Source organism: Juglans microcarpa x Juglans regia, chromosome 1D, assembly GCF_004785595.1.
Source record: "Juglans microcarpa x Juglans regia isolate MS1-56 chromosome 1D, Jm3101_v1.0, whole genome shotgun sequence".
In the NCBI taxonomy this organism is placed as follows: Eukaryota; Viridiplantae; Streptophyta; class Magnoliopsida; order Fagales; family Juglandaceae; genus Juglans; species Juglans microcarpa x Juglans regia.
Window position 1 is genome coordinate 43,198,060 of NC_054594.1, and position 20,223 is coordinate 43,218,282.

General features: G+C 37.1%; 3 protein-coding genes and 1 long non-coding RNA gene across 4 annotated transcripts; 1 reads left to right on the forward strand and 3 right to left on the reverse strand.

The window, feature by feature from the left end:
* Positions 1–373: 373 nt before the first annotated feature.
* Positions 374–3,718, reverse strand: LOC121260476 (mitochondrial arginine transporter BAC2). The gene is made up of 2 exons (XM_041162362.1): positions 2,960–3,718; positions 374–1,455 (listed from the first exon to the last, which is right to left on the reverse strand). The coding sequence occupies exons 1-2, from the start codon at positions 3,191–3,193 to the stop codon at positions 763–765; spliced, it is 927 nt and encodes a 308-aa protein (XP_041018296.1). The 5' UTR covers positions 3,194–3,718; the 3' UTR covers positions 374–762.
* A 139-nt stretch (positions 3,719–3,857) lies between these two features.
* On the forward strand, positions 3,858–5,126 carry LOC121261688. Its single transcript, XM_041164172.1, has 2 exons — positions 3,858–4,493; positions 4,678–5,126. Exons 1-2 carry the CDS (start codon positions 4,422–4,424, stop codon positions 4,996–4,998), a joined length of 393 nt encoding a protein of 130 aa, XP_041020106.1. The 5' UTR covers positions 3,858–4,421; the 3' UTR covers positions 4,999–5,126.
* Positions 5,127–12,607: 7,481 nt separating this feature from the next.
* On the reverse strand, positions 12,608–14,290 carry LOC121262079. The gene is made up of 3 exons (XR_005940035.1): positions 14,131–14,290; positions 13,911–13,966; positions 12,608–12,655 (listed from the first exon to the last, which is right to left on the reverse strand). It is a non-coding gene; the product is annotated as an uncharacterized LOC121262079 (long non-coding RNA).
* A 1,502-nt stretch (positions 14,291–15,792) lies between these two features.
* Positions 15,793–19,201, reverse strand: LOC121258152 (G-type lectin S-receptor-like serine/threonine-protein kinase CES101). Its single transcript, XM_041159535.1, has 7 exons — positions 17,864–19,201; positions 17,577–17,678; positions 17,243–17,472; positions 16,944–17,154; positions 16,597–16,834; positions 16,360–16,510; positions 15,793–16,252 (listed from the first exon to the last, which is right to left on the reverse strand). The coding sequence occupies exons 1-7, from the start codon at positions 19,044–19,046 to the stop codon at positions 15,956–15,958; spliced, it is 2,412 nt and encodes an 803-aa protein (XP_041015469.1). The 5' UTR covers positions 19,047–19,201; the 3' UTR covers positions 15,793–15,955.
* Between the last annotated feature and the right edge of the window lie 1,022 nt (positions 19,202–20,223).

The following is a 20,223-nucleotide window of genomic DNA, read 5'->3' on the forward strand; positions in this document are numbered from 1 at the left end:
AGGCGGTCCTCCTGATGCAGTTGGTGTGTTTGCGGATTGGAACATGTTGTCAAGTCTTTCGGTTTCGTGTAGGTGAGCTTCTGCAATGGATTGAGCTGTTAGGCAATGCAATACTGATGCCTGCGTTGGCAGAGACCCTCGGATGGGTAAGTGATGCCAACACAGAAGGCAGTAGTGAATACTTTGAACCTGAACATATGTAAGAAGGAATCTGTAGTTTGAACGTGAACATATGCAAGAATGAAACTTTCTTATCCATTATGCAGCATGTACGTTTGCTTTTTATATTACTGTTTTACCTAAACGATGAATCTTATACTGCCACTTGCATGAGAATTCACAGACTCGTGATAAGAAAAACTGGTCAATCAAATTGCCCAAATCATACTGATCATATTTCTACATGGATATTATGCAGAACTGCAAAACCACTTTTGAAGCTTTTGGTTTACAAGGTTAGAAAACTAAAATAGCTATATAGAAACCAGGTGGCCATTTTTCAAAGGCCCAAAAGTTGCCAATCAATTGAAATGCTGCAGAGGAAACAGAGACATGGTAAGCACAACAGAGCCATAATCTTCACTCTTCAGTGCCAGCATTTTTCTTACTCGAATGTAAACATCTTTGAAAAATGCGTCAAGCAGTGCTGCAACAATAATGACATTATACGAAATTCTGCAATTGTTCCTGTAGCTCTTGTGGATAAACATAGAGGGTGATCAACATTTGAGTTAACCATCTTTACCAGGAAGAGAAGCATTTCTAAATTGCATTCTCTGTTTGGATGCTTCCACTGTTAAATAGGCACCTCAGAGATATCTCATAAGCAGAAAATACAGCCCCATTCACCATAAATGCCCTAGCAACCGCAGTTCCTAATCCTCTCCAGAGCACCCTGTGACCCTCTTCTTTGACACTCTTGCGGAAGCAATCGACAATGCCAGTATATTTTGGTAGAGAAGATTGCGATTGAGCTTGAAGTCTGGTCTTTACAACATCCAGGGGGTAGCAGCAAACCCAGCTGGCAACTCCTGCTAGCCCTCCCGCTACCATCATTGTTTGTAGGCTTTCTTGGCTGCTCTTTCTGCAGCCTGGGTGAAGCTGCTCTCTCATATACTCGTATGTCCAGAAGTATAGACAATGAGCTGGTGCATCCCTCATTACAGTTATAGTTAGACCTCGGTACATTCCCCTTAAACCTTCTGTTTTGAATATGCTTTTGATAACGCTCATAGGACCTTCATGAGAATCTGCCTGATGGAGTTTTGCATAGACATTATTCTGCAGTTGAAGTCTGATTTTCACTAGTTCTACAGGAGAGAGCAGTAGGCTCTGAAGAGCGCCAGTACAAAATCCTCCTAGAGCAACACCTTTGTAGGAAGGAGGATCTTTAGCGGAAAGAGATGAGTCAAATGCTCTAGAGAGGACAGCATATATTTGAAAAACCATCGCATTCTGCAATATAGAAAAGAATAATAGTCAGCATGGCTCCAGTCTTTGGGTTACCCTATATTCAAGGCAACGATAGTATTTTTTCCTTTCGGTTGTACAAAATAGTGTTTGGTTTTATTTTGATGCCTAGGTTTGGAGTAACTCCCAGGTGTCCGGTTGTTATCACGGTTTCTCCACCATAAGTGAGGGTTTTAATAAAATTATAAACATGAAAAAAAAAGCATTGCTCCAGTCACAGAAAGAACTGTAATATCAACCAAAAACCATCACCATGAATGTGACACTCACATTGCAGATATATGTGCTTGGAAAGTATACATACATGAAGCTCACTTATGGTCGTTTAAGAACAGGGAAAGGAAGCCTTTTCCATTTTTCTTTTTCCTATTTGCTGGACCAAAAATGGGACATAAATTGTATTAAGTTTTAATTTAGAAGGTTAATGTTTTTGGGTCAATGCACTTAATTTACCAATATTTATAGTGCAAGCATCTAGTATTTGCATTGTATTCATTGAACAAGACAGATGACAGCATCTTTCTACTGAAGGACAAACCATTTTTTGAAGCAATTCATCTGAACTAAAACTCGGATATCTGTTTATGAGGGTTGGCAATTGTGCGTGTAAACCATTGCGAACTAAACCTTCTAATGGGAACAGAGCTCCTATCATGTACCTTTGATATTGTCATGTCCATGGACACCCACCTGGGCCCCAAGTCTAGGTATCACAGTACAATATGCAAAAAGCTTTCGATAAAGGTACCAGAAGCCTCTCTGCATGGGTAGATAAAAGGGCACCAACTGATGAGAAAGCCAATAATTATTAGCTCTAGGCAAGGATTTGTATGCCATAGGGTCCCAAAAGAGGAACCACCACAGAATCAGACTCGGGTACCACCACATAATCGAGCTGGGAGTGGGGACCAAAGTAGTATTCCTTTACTCCTTTGGTTTACGAAAGAACAAAAGAAAGACACATAAAAGATCTCTGGTGACACATAAGAGATGATTGAGCTTGGTTTACCCAGGCAGCCTGATAGGGACTCGACTAGAAGAAGAGTGTTATTATTTACAATATATACCAAAAACCATAATCTGAAAAGACTAAATTCTGACTGCACATCAGTAATATTTTTCGTATGCTATAATCAGTAAAAACTCAAAAAAAAAAAAAAAAAAAAAAAAACAACCGGAACCAAAATTAAAAGCCAACAAGTCTTTAGAACCAGACAAGGTTGATAAGCTATACATGGTTGGGAAAACGGGTAGCCAATCTCGGTAAGGTTCGAATACCTCACACTCACATGAAGCGGACTACAGCCAATCCTCCATGTGATCGATTACCTTCAAGTTACCGCAACGTTACCATGAAATCTAAAGCCAAGGCATGGAAGATCGTGCCAGACATGAGATAAATATAAACAAAACCGAAAAAAAAAAAACAACAAACAAAAAAAATTGATATGATAAATCAAACGAGCAAATCAACAAGGAAAGGAAAGACCTGAAAAGTGACAGAAGCCAACGGTGCACCCATGCCTCTGTAGAGAGCTGCAGGCCCTTCTGTGGCCATGACATTGCGAAGGATGCTAAAGGCAGAGCCGGCATTCGATTGCTGTTGCCGGATACGGATCGTATCGAGCGGAAAACCGGAGACTATACCTGCAATGCCTCCAAAGCCTCCAGCCACAAATTCTCTACCCCAACTGCTTGCAAGAAACTCTGGCTCTAACTCCATTATATTCTTACACACAGATGCTGCGGATTTTTTTTTTTTTTTTTACTTCTGATGAAAACCCAGTTCTCTCCTTTTTCCTGTTCTTGTGCTTTCTACAAGCCCAGGAAATCAAATCTCGTGCTCCCTTTTGCTTACACGGATGAAATGTGTGGGTTCGTCTCTGTCTCTGCGTGTGTACAAGCAATATTATTTTGCTTACAAGGATTGCCGAAACGGTAATACACTTTCGTCTATCTCCCTCTCACTCTCTCTCTACCTACCAAACCTTTATTTCATTCCTTGCAAAAATAACAAAAATCCCCCCGCTCTATTCTTCTCAAAACCTGCCAAATCCAAGAATTCAATCTGATTTTTTTCCTTGTTTCCTTCTCAATATTTATCCGCCATTTATAGCTAAGAGAGAGAAAGAGAACAGAGCAAACGAACAACCCAAGTCCTAGAATTTACAGGGCTCCGAGGTTTTATTTCTATTTAGTTTTGGACGGAGGACGAAACAAAAGCCATCGGTCACTATTATGGTGGAAATCCCTTGGGAAAAAAACGGAAGGGCCACATTATATTTTCCAGAGGAAACGTAGCAGGCTGCCACGTGACCAATAGATGCACCACACGTCGCCTCCTTTGTCTGTGGTGCTTTGAGCCGTGTTAAACTACCTCTTCTTTTTCTTTTTCTTTTTCTTTTTTTTCCTGAAATTTGATTCATCCAATCTATTTTCAGTTGTGAAAAAACATCATGTTAGCCATTTGTTTTGAGGAAAACTCTCGAGTCTCCGATGCGGACCGCAGACTCATGCTCCTTCGACAAGTTTTCTCATTTTTAGTCAGTTTTTTCGCATAAATTTGAGACAAATCATAAACAACACATATAAGGCAGGATGATTTGATACGAATCACCTGAATCTTATCCATTTATTAATCTACCCGAAATGACGGCATGAAACCCAAACTCAATTAACTTTTACAGATCATGTCGAGCATTGTCACTTCTGTCGAAGCACCTTCTCCGCTGTCATTACAATAAGTGAATGGCGTAAGTTCTAGACTTCTAGTGTTCCCTTTTTTACTGTTAAAAATGTCCTTCTCTATCGACATATTTTTAGTAAGAAATTGCATCAATATGATCAAACAGATCTAATTAACAAGGTTTGGAGATGCTGTATGTGGCAGCAAAAACAGGTTATGGCAAATGGCGAGTCCAATATAGAGTTATGAATAATAGAGTCGAAGAATGTGTTATCATGGAAGGGTGAGCTGTCCTTTCAACGAGCGTTACGAGCTCATGTGCTGTTATGTTGACAAGGTGTGAGACATGAGGTTCATTATTGATAGTTTTGGAGTAGATGCAGACAATTTTCAACAGTGTTATTGATCTGATCTCTTTGAGTGACGGATAAAAGAACAAAATACACCAACTTTCCCTATAATAATCAATAGACTTCTCTCATCTCTGTGCTTCTTCCTAAAATTTGGGGTTGTCTTTGCAGGAATACTCTTTCTGCAGACTAGCCAAAATGGTGAAATGGGTGCCTTACGAGCGGTTTTGGGTTATGCATGTCAAGAGCTCATGCCAAAGACACAGTCGTCTTCATGGTAAAATAGCCCTGCTCTCTATAGAGAGGTTCGAGACAAGCAGTGAGGACAGAGTCACAAAAGTGGTGGGCACAGAGATCTGTGTCTTGATGCGCATGGATGGTGGTGAGTTGGGTTTGTTGGAGATTAAAAAAACAAAGAAAAGTTGCATTGTAAACGTTTGTTCTCGTACAGGAATGACATCATCTGTGCTGCTTCAGAAGAGTTTAAGGTAGGCCCCACGTCAGCAACGCCACGTGAACAAGAAGCTTTAGGTGTAAAACTCCAATAATTGACTTGCCGAATCAAACCATTGGTTAATTGCTTCCTACCCCACTGTGAGATTTTATAAAGTAATGTGAAACGAGTGTTGGACAACACAACACAACACTTCCTCGCTGGATCTGTAAAATTGCATTTTTTTTAAGAAGGCTAATTATCAATTCAATCACTTTTATGTATTTTTTTTTTATATATTTTATTGATGTGATTGATTAAAAAAATTATTTTATATTAAAAGAAAATAATTCAACCAATTACGTTAATAAAATGTATAAAAAATATGAAAAAGTAATTATATATAAAAATTTTCATTGCAAAATAATTTAAAGGAGAATTTGAAGGCAGTAGATAATTATTTTATTCAGTATTATTTTTTTCTCCTTTAATGGGTGTTAGGTTAAGCAAAGTCAGTGTCGCATCCTATCTCATTAGTATTTCATTATTTTTTAATAATGCATTAACTCGGGACTCGAGACTGATTAAGAATGGGGTTATGGAATTGATATGGGATCTTCTAGATCCAAACCTCCCATGAATCCAAAAGCTGATGCACTCATCTTTTCCACTTTTAAATATTAAAAAGTATTTAATAGTGACCATGACAACCATTACAAAGTGATAAGATAAGAGCAACCACTCATCATTTCCTTGTTAGGAAAGAAAAAGAAACCAACTTTTACTCCAAATATCTGGGTTCTATTTAGAAAAAAAAAAAAAAAAAACCTGAATTTGGATTATGATTTCGTAATATTTATTAAGCATTTGATATTATTTAAAAACTTATTTAAACAGTTAATAAGTACTAAAACTCAAATTATTATGATTTTAATTTCTCAAATCTGGAAAAAAAAAATCTTAAAAAATCTTGGTACGAAAATTTGCCACTTGTGAGGATATGGAAATTAAAATACAGATGAAGAGGCCAATTAAGATCCGTTTAATTATTATAATTTTTTAAAATTTTTACATAAAATATAATAAATAATTTAATTTTTTAAAATTTAAAAATAATAATAATATTAAAATAATATTTAATTTAAATTTTATTTAAAATCATCTAATTTTATATTACTGTTCAAACCGCACCTAAGAGAAGCAACGGGGAAAAGATGATAATGGGCCAGTCTAATTATCTGTGCTAATCATTACAGATTCCATGGACTGAATATTAAACTTGCTGCTGTCCTGGGTACGTATTTCTAATGTCTTGAAGTCTTGACTCTGCTTATTCTTCTTCATCGTCATCTTCTTCTTACTCTTGAAGTCTTCGACTGTCATCATATTTTTCTCAGGGACTACCTCTCCGCAAGCGGCGATTCTAGTCTCGTTCTGAGTTGTCCTGGGTATCTCTTCTATAAGAGCACAGCAAAATGTTTTGGTTGGGTATGGTATTCTTTCGCAGAATGTGATGGCATGATTGCAGCGGGGTCCAATTGAAGGGATGATTTCCTGTTTGAGTATGATTTTCTTAAGAAAATGAAAATGGATGCCTATAAACAGTGTTAAGATGATTAAGAGAAGATTAAAAGAAGTCAATTATCTCAGCTTCTTTCTATACTGTCGAGTGTCGGCAATCAAAGTGAATCACGTTTAAAACAACGTGGATTCCTTTGTACTTCAAGGTGGCCAAGAGAGAGGGAAAAGAGGGGGTTTTTAAAAGATGGCATTTAAGCTTCACACAAATTTTTTAAAAAAATAATGATTTTTATTGTTAAAAAATTAATTATTTTTCATATGAATTTCATATTTATTATTTTTTTTAAAGTGATTGTGCGACGAAAAAATTTATTCATCATCTTAATTTTTATCATCCTTTCATCATCTCATAATGTGATATTATGATAAGTTTACAAGTGAAATATAATAAATAATTTCTAATCACCTAATGCCACATCATAAGATAATGGAATGATGATGAAAATTAAAATGATGAGTACATTAAGTAGTATTACTCTTGTGCGATATTTATACACTCTATGACTGCAAATATTATATCTCATTTTATAAACAGTTACTCACTTCTCTACTCATGACCATCTTGGTCAGTGCGTGCATTTGAATTACATGGCAGGAATGGGAAAGGCCCAAGCCTGGGGAGAGGTCGGATATATCCCCGAAATTTAGCTCCACCAAAACCACCTTCAATGCCGGCAGATCCTCATGAAGGAAGGCTTGGTTAAAGGAGTTTGGTGACAATTGCCAGCAACCTCTTACGGGTAGTGACAATTGCAGTTTAGAAGAAGATATTGACCCAGTGGGAAGGGTTCGCCAACACAATTCACTTAAACAATAGTTAACCATCGGAATCAGCACCCGTGAAATGTGTTTAACCATTTGGATCATCAGAGACAATGATATTTTAGAAACATTCAAATAGCACAAACATGCAGCCTGGAAATATCAAATATATAATCTTACATAAAGAGTTCTCCATTAGCTTAGCAACATAAAGAATTTATGAGTCTAACTCATATTATAAAACTAATTTTACAATAAATAATTGTTCATTTCTTATAAACATGCCTAATACTTTGTTCACAGGCATTGTGAGATTATTCCTCAATATCATCCCTCACGTGCAGACTAGTATTTTTTTTCTGGTCCTTGTTATAGGATAAGTAGTGTAAGTCCACATTTGTTTTGTGCCAAATTCTGATACCACGAAAAAATTTATGGGTCTAATTCATATCATAAAACCGATTTTACAAGAGATAATTACTCATTTTTTATAAACATACTCAAGATTTTATCCACAGATAATATGAGATTATTCCTCAATACAACACACTTGGAAAGAAGCAAGATCATCACATCATAGATATCATCATAATAATGTTTGTCACAAGCAGAAGCATTGATACAATCCACAATTTGGGTCTTAAAACCCTTATTTCTTCCCGCTTTTCTTGAGTCCAGCACCTCCAACGGGTCCCTTCCGTGCCTTGGTTCTAAGCTCCTCGAGTGCCTACTCATCATACAAGTTGAATCAAATTAAGAATTAATAGAAGAACCCTTAAGCGGAAGGTAATACCGACATCTAGGAAAGAAAAAGTACCAACATTTACTCCAAAAATCTGGATTCGTTTTAGGAAAAAAAAAAAAAAAAAAAAACTGAATTTGGATTATGATTTTCATAATATTTATTAAGCATTTGATATTATTCAAAAACTTATTTAAACAGATAATAAGTACTAAAACTCAAATTATTATAATTTTAACTTCTCAAATCTGGAAAAAACTTAAAAAATCTTGGTACGAAAATCTGCACTTGCGAGGATATGGGAATTAAGAGAAATGATACTTGCAGTCATAAGTGTGCAAATAGAGTGCAGTTGTTTTGAAAAAAGTGAATAAATCTGATACCTATATGAAAATAAATTAATTTTTTAATAATAGATCATACTCTTTTTTAAAGTGACTGTACAGTATTTACACATTCCACGATTATATATAACATTATTCAAAAATTAAACACAAATGAATATCTGTACAGTATATAGCACCCGGGCCAACAGGTAGGTGGCCGACGAAGCAAGGGGGAAAAGACGATAATGGGCCAGTCTAATAGCATTTCTATTTGTACTAATGATTACAGATTCCATGGACCGAGTATTAATTGGCGATTACCCATAAAGGCATGGGCCGCTGGTTTGAACTGGAATCTAGTTTATTTGATAAGATATGGAAAATAAATAAAATAGTACATGATATAGTTTATTTTTTGGAAAATGTAAGAAATTAAATAATTGAAACGTACACATAAGAATATAATATAATATTTGAGAATCGTATTACATTTGGCCTAGCACTTATTCTCAAATGCAAGATTAGTCAAATTGTCAATAATCCAAAATTTTAAAACATTACATTAATAAATGGCATAAAAAATGAATTTGATGTAAAATTTCACTATAAAAATTAATGACGTATATGGAGGGAGATCACCTCAAAAGGCAACGCGAGCTCTTGACAGAGCTCAAAGAGAGATAGAAAGAGGTGCGATTAATTGCAGTAATCTCATATGGACTCGGATGAAAGAAGGCAACAACGCCCATCCTCCATCTCATGATCATCGTGCTGGTTATAGCCTTCTTGTATGTGTATATGCATGCATGTATGTATGGATGTATGGATGCATACATTCATACATACATGTATGTAAGGATGTAGCGAAATGGCTTAATATGTCTTCATCAGAATAGATTGCTCGGTATCACGGGCACTCCTAAGCCTTCATCATGCTCTAGCGAAATGACTTAGATTTACAAATCTCAAACTTGCAATTTGTAATACACTAACCTATTTGGTTTTTAGTGAAAACTGCTTAAGGCGGTCGAACTCAACCTCTCGTCACAACAGTACGATTGAGCATCCCCTCAAATACCAATGGTGAGTCTAAAAACTCGTAGTAACCAAATGGGCGTGCATGTCAATTAGGGGTGTGCAAAATTCTGAAAATTCCGACTCTGTCCGACTTCCGCTCCGACTCCGATTCCGACTTCGTTGGAGTCATCGGAATTTGGAGTCGGAATTCGGAGTAGCTCCGAATATCTATTCGGAGTCGGAGCTCCAAGAAGCTCCGATTCCGACTCCGAAATTTTTTTTACTGTACACTTGCGCTTGAGCGAGGTGTCGAGCGCAAGTCGACCACACGTTGTATTGAACATTGGCTCGATCGACATGTCGAGCGGAAGTCGAGCGAACCTCTCTGAAAGAGTTCCGCTCGAACGCCACGTCGAGCGCACGTCGAGCTCCGATCTTATGTCGGAGCTCCTATAGGAGGTCGGAGCTCCGACCTCCGATCAGAATCGGACTCCGACTCCAATTCGGAGTCGAAGTCGGAGCTCCAATTTGGCTCCGACTCTTGTCGGAGTCGGAGGTCGGAAACGAGCACTCCGACTCCATCAGAGTCGGAGCCCAGCCCTAATGTCAATAGACCTCGTGACCCCCCAAACAATAATGACTATTCCAAAAACTCGCAGTGATTAAATGGGCCCGCAAGTCAAAAGACTTTGCAACCCCCCAAACACATTGACGAGTCTAAAAACTCGCAATGACCAAACGCGCGTGCAGGTCAAAAGACCTCACGACCGTCCAAACACCAAATACAAGTCCAAATACTCATGGTGAAAAGGATGGGCAGCTTACAAGACCCCGCAACCCTCGCCATTAAAATGAGTGGGAAAGGTCAGGGATTGCCCGACCTCTCTTGTGAAGAGCCAACAGGTGGGAAAAGTCAAAGACTGCCCGACCTCTTTTACCTAGACAACAATACAATCACATCATCTTCTCCAGCAAACGCCGAGGGTTTACACTCACGCTACAATCGTCGCCAGCAGGTCACCTTCGAGAACAAGCCACCAAGCTCCACAACTACCTAGCGTGAGTTACCTTTAGGAAAGAGTCAAAAGGCTCAGTAACTGCCTAAGATGGACCTAGGGTCAGCGGGCTCTTTGACCACTTAGTGTAGGTTACTACCAACAAACACCAACAACGAAATAGAAACACCAATAACAAAACGAGAATGCTAACAAAAATTTACACCAATGGGCAAAAAGTCCACTACTACCAACAATAACAAAAATGATTACGAAAATAACCACTAGTAGCTGACAATAAACTGTCACATGCAACCAATCATGGAAAACAACTAGCAAAAAACAATAATGAAAATATGCACTCTTCGCAGACAATAAACAGTCTCTTAGATAAACATTCAGACAAACATAGTCAAAGACAAGCTCCACGCTCGCCATTAATGTGGCTGAGTACATCTCCAGCCAAAGCAGAGCTTCATGCTCGCCATTAATGCGATCGAGTACATCTCCTGCCAAAGTAAAGCTCCTTACTCGCCACTCACGTGTTCGAATACATCTCCCGCTTAAGTCGAGTTCCACGCTCACCATTAATGTGGTCAAGTATATCTCCCACCAAAGTAAAGCTCCATGCTCGCCACTCACGCGATCGAGTATATCTTTTGCCCAAGCCGAGCTCCATGCTCTCCGTTAATTCGGTCTAGTACATCTCTTGCCAAAGCAGAAAACCAAGGACCAATTCTGCAGATTATTGACTCGAAGATTCCCAATGCCCTCTTGTTGTGAGCAAATTGACCTTAAGAATCGCAGACAACTGTTGGGATAGAATTGATCAGGTCCAGCCCACCACTAAAATCAAGCCAAGAGATAAGGCTAAGAAGAGATCGACTCAGATTCTTAAAAGAAAAGAGACTCAAACTCCTAAATGGAAAAAGACTCGTACTTCCAAAAGGAAAAAAATGTTCACAAGGCAAGTTAGACTTAATCTCTCTAAAGAAATAGACCTTTATATAAGGAGGAGATTCCCACAAATCTGACAGACTCTCCAGAGGCTCTCCACGGAAGCTCCTTACGTACAAATTTCACCATACATAGCGACTCGAAAGGATCTTCTCTTAAGGGAGGTATTATCTCCAACCTTCCGAAATCCTAAATTTATTCATTGTATTGTGAGATATGTGAAGCCATAATAGATTATAAAATCATCCATTATAGTGGACTTCGCTACCAAACAACCGTGGACATAAGCATCATGCCGAACTATAGAAATCTCTATGTTTCTCTTTATTTATTTTTATTTGCTTATTTGTTATTTATTTTATAGATGAATGTGAGGAGCACTGTATCGACGCCCGAGCCATCAACATGGGTCAGGGATCATTCTTTCCTCCCTTCCGATCTATTGTAAAAATTTAGGTATTAAAACATACAGTCCACTTTTTAAGTAAGATTCATTTAAGAAAATCATCATTTTTATGATGGATTCCACTTTTTTAAAAATAATTGTATGAAACTTACACACCCTAATATAATTTTTTATCAAACTCTAGTAAACAATTAAAATATTTTTGATCAATCTCATCTCTCTGTCCAAACGGTTACTCACTCCTCTACTCATGACCATCTTGGTCAATGCGTGCAATTGAATTACATGGCAGGAATGGGAAAGGCCCAAGCCTGGGCGAAGGTAGGATATATCCCCGAAATTTAACTCCACTAAAAACACCTCTGCCACCTTCATTGCCGGCAGATCCTCATGAAGGAAGGCTTGGTTAAAGGAGTTTGGTGACAATTGCCAGCAACCTCTTACGGGTAGTGACAATTGCAGTTTAGAAGAAGATACTGACCAGTGGGAAGGGTTCGCCAACACAATTCACTTTAACGATAGTTAACCATTGGAATCAACAAACCCGTGAAATGTGTTTTTACCATTTGGATCACAGAGACAATGACATTTTAGAAACATGCAAATAGCACAAACATGCAGCCTGGAAATATATAATCTTACATAAAGAGTACTCCATAAGCTTAGCAACACACTTGGAAAGAAGCGTTGATACAATCCACAATTTGGGTCTTAAAACCCTTATTTCTTCCCGCTTTTCTTGAGTCCAGCACCTCCAACGGGTCCTTTCTGTGCCTTGGGTCTAAGCTCCTTGAGTGCCTACTCACCATACAAGTTGAATCAAATTAAGAATTAATCGAAGAACCCTTCAACGGAAGGTAATACTGAGCCATATAACCAACAAATTACCTTTTCCTCTTCCTTCTTCTTCTGAAGATTGGCCAAGTCAACCTGCAGCGAGCAGATGAAACCAGTTTGTGATAATGATACAAACACAAGATGGCCCTAAATGCCCCCAAGTAAATGAACGTCTAATTAATCAATTAACAGTGAGGTCCAAACCATATAATCAGGCATGCTTAACATAGAGGCAGCCTAGATGCAATTGAAAAGAGGTTTAATACATGCTTAAGAAACAATCGCTGGCAAAGAACTCTACAAGCTCCATTTTCCTTCTAAAATAGACTATGGACAGTCTACCGACAACTGATATGGTTCTTTGCAAATGGAACAATGTACTCATTCTCAAAATATTCAGCAACAACAGCAACAGAAACCAAAGTTAGGCAAGGTTACACTTAGAACATAAGGAGCACACAAAAAACCAGTAAATGGAAACACATTATGAAGGTACAAGGCATGACCATAAAAATTCCAAAGAAACATATAACTAAGTTCAGATATAAAGTAGGAGAAAATCTAACTTCATCAAGTCACTAGGGAACTCGTAGTAATTTGATACAAACATATCCGACTCCAACAGACACAGAATTAATCCAGACTACGAATAAACCAAACAAATGAAGAAACAGCACAATCAGGGGCAGGAATTCAGAAGGTCCAAAAAAGGGCTCGTTTTCCAGTGTAAAAAATTATAGACATGCGACACTATTATTGGTTTGCAATATATGAGCTAAAACACCGAACATGCACAAATTAAGAAACGAATCAAATAATCAAGCACTTGATAAGCACAGGTTTGTTATAACACAGGAGTGGATAGATACGTACTATTTCATGCAAAAGTGAAGTTTCTAGCTCAAAATTAGAAGCCATTACAGTTTTAAAAAGTTGGCAAAATTCCAAATTTCCCTTTCCTATGATTAGGTACAGAAAATTTGAAACTTTATGGGTTCTTGTTTCTGCTTAACTTTTTTCTTAGTTGTAAAACTATAATTTTGAGTGTGTGCATAAATATATACGACATTTAGATACTTCAAGAATTACAAGTTAATTGCCGCCACTTAAAATTTTTTAAGAAAAACCACCTTTTCTATCTTCTATATGTTCCCAAGTAACCAAACAGACAGCCGGGGTTTCAGAAGAGAATCTCCGAAACAACGAAATATCAGCATCGGCCCAAGCAATAAAACCCCTCTATCTCAGCGAAGTTGGATTATTCCCATACTAAATAGATGGCTTAACGATTAAACTTACAAGATTTGACAAATAATTCTGTGAAATTTCAATAAATCGAAAATAGTACCTCGTCGTATTCTTTCTTGTCGGACTTGGGTTGCTTCAAAGGCTTTGCCTTTCCACCTACAAAACCCAAAAAACCAATAATTTATTTTGCAAACAAAGCAGTTAAAATACCAACAAAATCGAGGGCTTTTTCCTCCTAGCTAACAAAAAAGACACGGAGACCTTAAATAAATTGAGAAGCAAATCTAACGAATATAGGGTTTCAAAGAGAGGGACCCTACCTTGCTTAGACGACAGGACTGCGAACTAGGACTGCGGTCTGGTCTGGACTCTGGATGCGTCAGCTGAATCGGAGCCGGGCAGAGAGAGCCCTGAACTTTTGACGCAAAATTTATGACTCCACGGATAATGAAAGACAGAATAGGATTATATAAACGGAAGGGGTGGGACTTGCACGTGCTACGTTAGTGATCGATTGCTTTATTATTGTAGTGTGAATGACTATTATAAGCTCCTCTCTTCCTATCTGAATCAATGTTTTGACCTATCTGAATCAATGTTTTGAATACTATATTAAAAGTTATACCGGTCAAAACATTAAAATAAAATATTTTAATATTAATATTATTTTAAAATAATTGATATATGAATAAATTATATATATAAATTATATTTTAAAATAATAATCTATATATGAATAAATTATATATAAATATATATATAAATTATAAATAGCCTAATCTAAATTAGAGGTAAAAAAATAAGTTTGTAGTTTAAAAAAATAAAAAATAAAAAAATTAAAGGCTGAAATATAGATTGGTACAGGCCAAAATTAAGACCGGTACGATCGGTATTTAGACCGATACGAAAAATTTTGACCGTACTAACTAGTACAGTACGAAATTCAAAACAGTGCTCTAGATGCATTTCGTTTCGTTGTGGACAGGGAAATGTTGGCAAATTAGTACTTTTGGGTGTGTTATAATGCTGTAGATTTAGTCGTGAGATAAGATAAGATGGCTTTAGATGAAAGTTGAAAATTGAATAAAATATTATTATAATATTATATTTTAATATTATTATTATTTTAAAATTTAAAAAAATTAAATTATTTATTATATTTTATATGATAATTTAAAAAAATTATAATGATAAAATAAAACCGTGTCAATATACAAACGGGGCTCGGAAGGAACGTTGTCTAAAAATAATTACTTTCTTCAAAATTCACCCCTTGATCCAAATTAATTTTGGTTGTAATCAATGTAAGCATAAGCCAAGCAAGAACAGAAGAACTCAATTATTCAAGCAATTAATCGCAAAAGAAATTCGTGATTTTCCATTTTGCCGATTCCTTAGTCCGGTAGGCGTATCCCTTTCCGCCAAATGATCACAGACAAGTAGTGTAGAAGTACCATCCATGCTGTAAGCAGTGGTCATGAGGGTAAAAGAACCTTTGTCCGGGATGTTTTCGCGCTTATCCACCAAGTTAGCGGCCAAACATGCAGAGCTTTCACGTTCGGTACTCCTAGTTTCATGCTAGGCAAAAGCCAATCGTTTGGGTAGTCAAAAACGTTGAGAAGTCCCACGGTTTATAAACAAATTTATCCTGTGATTTATAAGGAGTTACCTCACTTTTTTTATTAAGATCTTTTATGGAGAGAAATGAGTGTTTCTATATGGCATTAGAGTAGATTAATCTATAATCAATGATAGGCTCCTACGTCCTATCCACGATGATGATACCGGAAATACTGGCCCACACATAAAGGGTGTGTTGAAAAGTACCACACGACTTAGAGACAAACTCATCCTAGACATTATAAGAAGTTACTTCACTTCTCCTATTAAGACTTTTTACGAGAAGAAATGAGTGTTTCTAACTATCTATAAAAACTTTGCCTGTACTAAAATAGTAAAATATTCCAACCTGATCGAATGTATCATCACCTAACATCCGTGCATTTTAATCCAAAATAACAAAAGCCCAGAATGATTTGAAATAAGCTTTTGCAAACGTACACAAATCCGAATAAGTTATATATCAGGTTCTAAAATTGCTTAAGACTTTTTTTGTGGCTGCGTTGATGAAGAATCAGTGGCATCTCATCTGGCTTCCATATCTGAAATTGATACGTTATTTGAATTAAAATTCTCCAACTTGCTCTCTGGCAAAGTCCTGTTGATGTAAAATGCTGATTGTTTTGGTGGAGGTAGAGAAACAGAATAATTAGTGAGCATGGAAGCAACATCCGACATGGATGGCCTATCTGTTGGACTGTCTTGTACGCACAGAAGACCTACGTGAATGCACCTCAAAACTTCCTTTGCATCACGGGAATTGCCCAATATTGCTGGATCTGCAATCTCTAAACATCTTCCTTCTCTCCACAATTCCCATACCTGGAAAAAAAGGAAGAAGCAATGTCAAGGTTTCATTTTGAGCAGGATATGAAGTTGTCTCATAGATAGAAAGCTAGGTAAAAGGACCGCATAAAATTGGAACCTACATATCCTACAAGGCTTGACCCTTTTTCAGGATGACAGAAACTGTTATTCCTCTTGCCACTGACAATTTCTAGCAGTAATACTCCTAAGCTGAATACATCAGATTTTGCTGAAAACGTTCCCCTCAATACATACTCGGGAGACATATAGCCACTGTATAACAGTTCAGCAAAAACTATGTCTTTAGGGACTGACATATGCATGCATGAATACACAAGCATACTTAATTATTTACTTACTGTGTTCCAACAACTCTCTTTGTCTTTGCTTCAGATTCATCTTTCCCAAATATTCTAGCCATGCCAAAATCAGATATCTTTGGTTTCATCTCAGCATCAAGCAAGATGTTACTAGCTTTCAGATCTCTATGCACTATTTTCAATCTTGAAAATTGATGAAGGTAAAGAAGTCCTTGAGCAATTCCTTGAATGATGTTGAAGCGTTTTGTCCAATCTAATAAATTATTTTTCATAGGATCTGTTTAGAAGCAATTTGTGAATGTTAGGACGAGTATTGCAAATTTTTTTTTTTCTTTTCCACAAAAAAAAGAACCAGTGAAATAATTTAAGCATTAAAATTTGTCAACCGAAGAGAAAGAAATCCAAGCTTTTGTTGCACATGTACTCATATATCAGCATCTTCTCCTCTCTTTGAATGCAGCACCCAACCAGTCTAACGAGATTAGTGTGTTGCAGCTTGGCAATTAGCATAAGTTCATTCTTGAATTCCTCTTCTCCTTGTCTAGAATTTCTAGAGAGCCTCTTTATTGCAACTTCTTGACCATCAGGTAATATTCCCTGAAAAACAACTAACAAATTAATTATAATACAACAACTTATCAGTAGTTCTCGAATCATTTTACTTTAAAGGGTCTCTGCAGGATACCTTATAAACGGGTCCATAACCACCTTCTCCAAGCTTACTTGAAGTTGCAAAATTGCTTGTGGCTGTTGATATGCTTTCAAAGCTGAAAAATTGTAGCATTCCACCCTTCTTCCTGCCAACTTCGAGTTTCTTTCTCTTCCTAGGATCGATAGCTTGTGTTGTGCTACTACTACTACTACTACTAGCTTCTAGCTCATATAGCAAGATTTCTTGCTCTGCTTCACTCTCCCCTATCAATCAAATTGGAAAATTTCAAACTGAAAGTGGTTGGTAATATACTAATGACTAACCAACCGCCTCCAGACATAGTTCTAATTAGTTCTATTAAGATTACCTTTTTCTCTGCTTTTTCTTTGGATGAAATTGTATAGTAAGTACAGAACCATTAAAGCTACAAATCCAGTCACAGATGCCACAAGCCATATCCACCGCTTTGCTGCAGTAACAAATAATCGTTGCCACCATTATTCTATATGCATATAGAAAACGTCTGTGTGCTTGTGTGTGTTTTGAGTAGGGTTGTTTTCTAGATAATAATTAAGTTATTAGGGAAGGCTTCCATATTTCTTGTCTATGCTTACAGTGAACCCTGAACGATTGTCACAGATGAGATAAACTTACCTTTTTCTGGTGTTAGAACATAGATCTCCCTGCTATAAGAATAATTGCTTTCTTTGAAATCCATTCCCTTGATCCAAATTGTACAGCTAGTTTGGTTGTAATCCGTGTAGGCATAAGCAATGCAAGAACAATTATTCAAGCACTTTACCTGACAATTGAAGAGACTCGAGTTGTAATTTCCATCAAACTGGTATCCTTCACCAGACATGGCACCTTTTCTTCGCTGAAACCGATCATCAGCCTTCCTGCAGTCGGGGAATTGTTGTTTTATACAGCCGGGACTGTATTTATTGGAACAAGCACCGGCACCGGCACCGGCACCAAAAGGTGCCTGCCCTGATATCTCTAGTATTTCACCTATGGGATCTATCATAAATCCTGATATACTACGATTTTTATAGGATGAATATATGAAATATCTTTCATCTTCATTGGAGATGCAGCTAAAATTATAGATACTGCTATTGAATCTCAAAAACTCAAAATGGCCGTTTTGCCAATTCCCGCTAGTCCAGTAGAGGTTCCCTTCAAACCAAATGACCAACTGACTTGTACCATCCATGTTGTAACCACTAGTGAGGGTGAAAGAACCTTTGGCAGGGCTGTTTTCGTTTATCCATGAAGTTAGTGACCAAATATGCGTAGTTTTCATTTTCAATCCTAGTTTCATGCCAGGCAAAATCGTATCTGTAGGGTAATCAAAACTTTGCCACAAAACCTGCTCACTGAATGATCCATCTGAATATCGCTCTCTCAATACAAAGTTGCCTGAATCCAGCAGCATGGCGCTAGCATTCTTTGTTGCTGCTTCAACAAAATTTGACACAAGAATATTCCTGCCTCCACTGTGTGAAATGATCAACCTGCCAGATTCATCAACCATAAGAACACCAGAGTTGTCAGCAATTGGGTTGTCTCGGTTAGCAACCCACACCACCTTTTTATTGGCAACAAACTCGACTCTGTCATCAGCTATGTTGTACAGAATTCCCACATACCGGTTTCTTGACTTGCCTGGACTGAAAAATTCCAACCTGAATGTCTCATCAGCTGAGACCAGGTGCTCCCCATCTCTAAGCTTCTGGCCCTGTGCCAATATATCTGTGTCGGAATGACTATGTCGAATAAGGAAGAAATAAAACAGACTCAAAAAGATGATAAGATCTCTTCCTTTGGTCGACATCAGAAGAGAATTTTTCAGATGACAAATGCGTTGGTGAAAATGGTGATTAATTGCCAATTGTTGATAGCTAACCGGTGGCTCTGTTAACGTCACTGCTGAGGTATGAAATTAATATTTTTCGTATATGAACTGCCAATCTCTAGAAGCCGAGATTGACTTGACTAAGGCCGTATATTGCCTACATTGGAGCATCGAACAATGTCAATTTGTCCCATTTGGATGGTTGAACTTTCTCATAATTGAACGAGTAGCGGTCCCATTGAAGCCTATATAAGTGCTTGTTTGGATTGAGAGATGATATGAGATGATTTAGATGAAAGTCAAAAAAAATATTATTAGAATATTATTTTTTAATATTATTATTATTTTGAGATTTGAAAAAGTTAAATTATTTATTATATTTTATGTGAGAATTTAGAAAAATTGATGAGATAGAATGAGATGAAAGACTTTCTGAATCTAAACGGGACTAAGTTTATCTATTATACTTTTTGGTTTTCGTAGGAGAAAAACTTATCAAACAAGCATATTTTGGAAACAACTCCAATTTTTCTTCTTGAACCTTGTATTCCCTATACATTTTTCATAGCATTATATATAATAGTCCATACTGATTGATGAGTGCAGATGTGTATAGGATTCTACGTTGCTCGGAAAAAAAGAAGTTTTTACTCTTTATAATAGTTTCAATGAAACTTCAACTATATTACTGACTAATTCTTTTGGAATATGGCCTCGAGGTGGCTTAAACCTTCCCTTGATCTAACAACATTATTGATCAAAGAAATATGGTCTGACCTTGCTTCTTTCTCTGAAACGGATAATTTGAATGAACATCTGGATTGCATTCATCGATCTCTGCCTTTACAGGCTCAATACGATTTTAAAAAAAAGAGAGTGGTTTATATTGATCTGGAATTAGATTCAAGTTTGGTGGTCGGATCGTTGAATACTTCAAGCTGTGCAATATGGTATTTAGAAGATTACTGGGATGAAATAATAGACCTCTTAAAAGGATTAGATTCTAAAGTTATGCATATATATAGAAAAGGGAATGCTTCGGTGGACTTTTTAGCCTGATTAGGAGCGAGAGGATGCACCCAACAATGGCTCCCGCAAGATATTCCTTCCATTCTCAAAGGGAAATTAAGAATGTACAAGCTTGGCTTGCCCAATG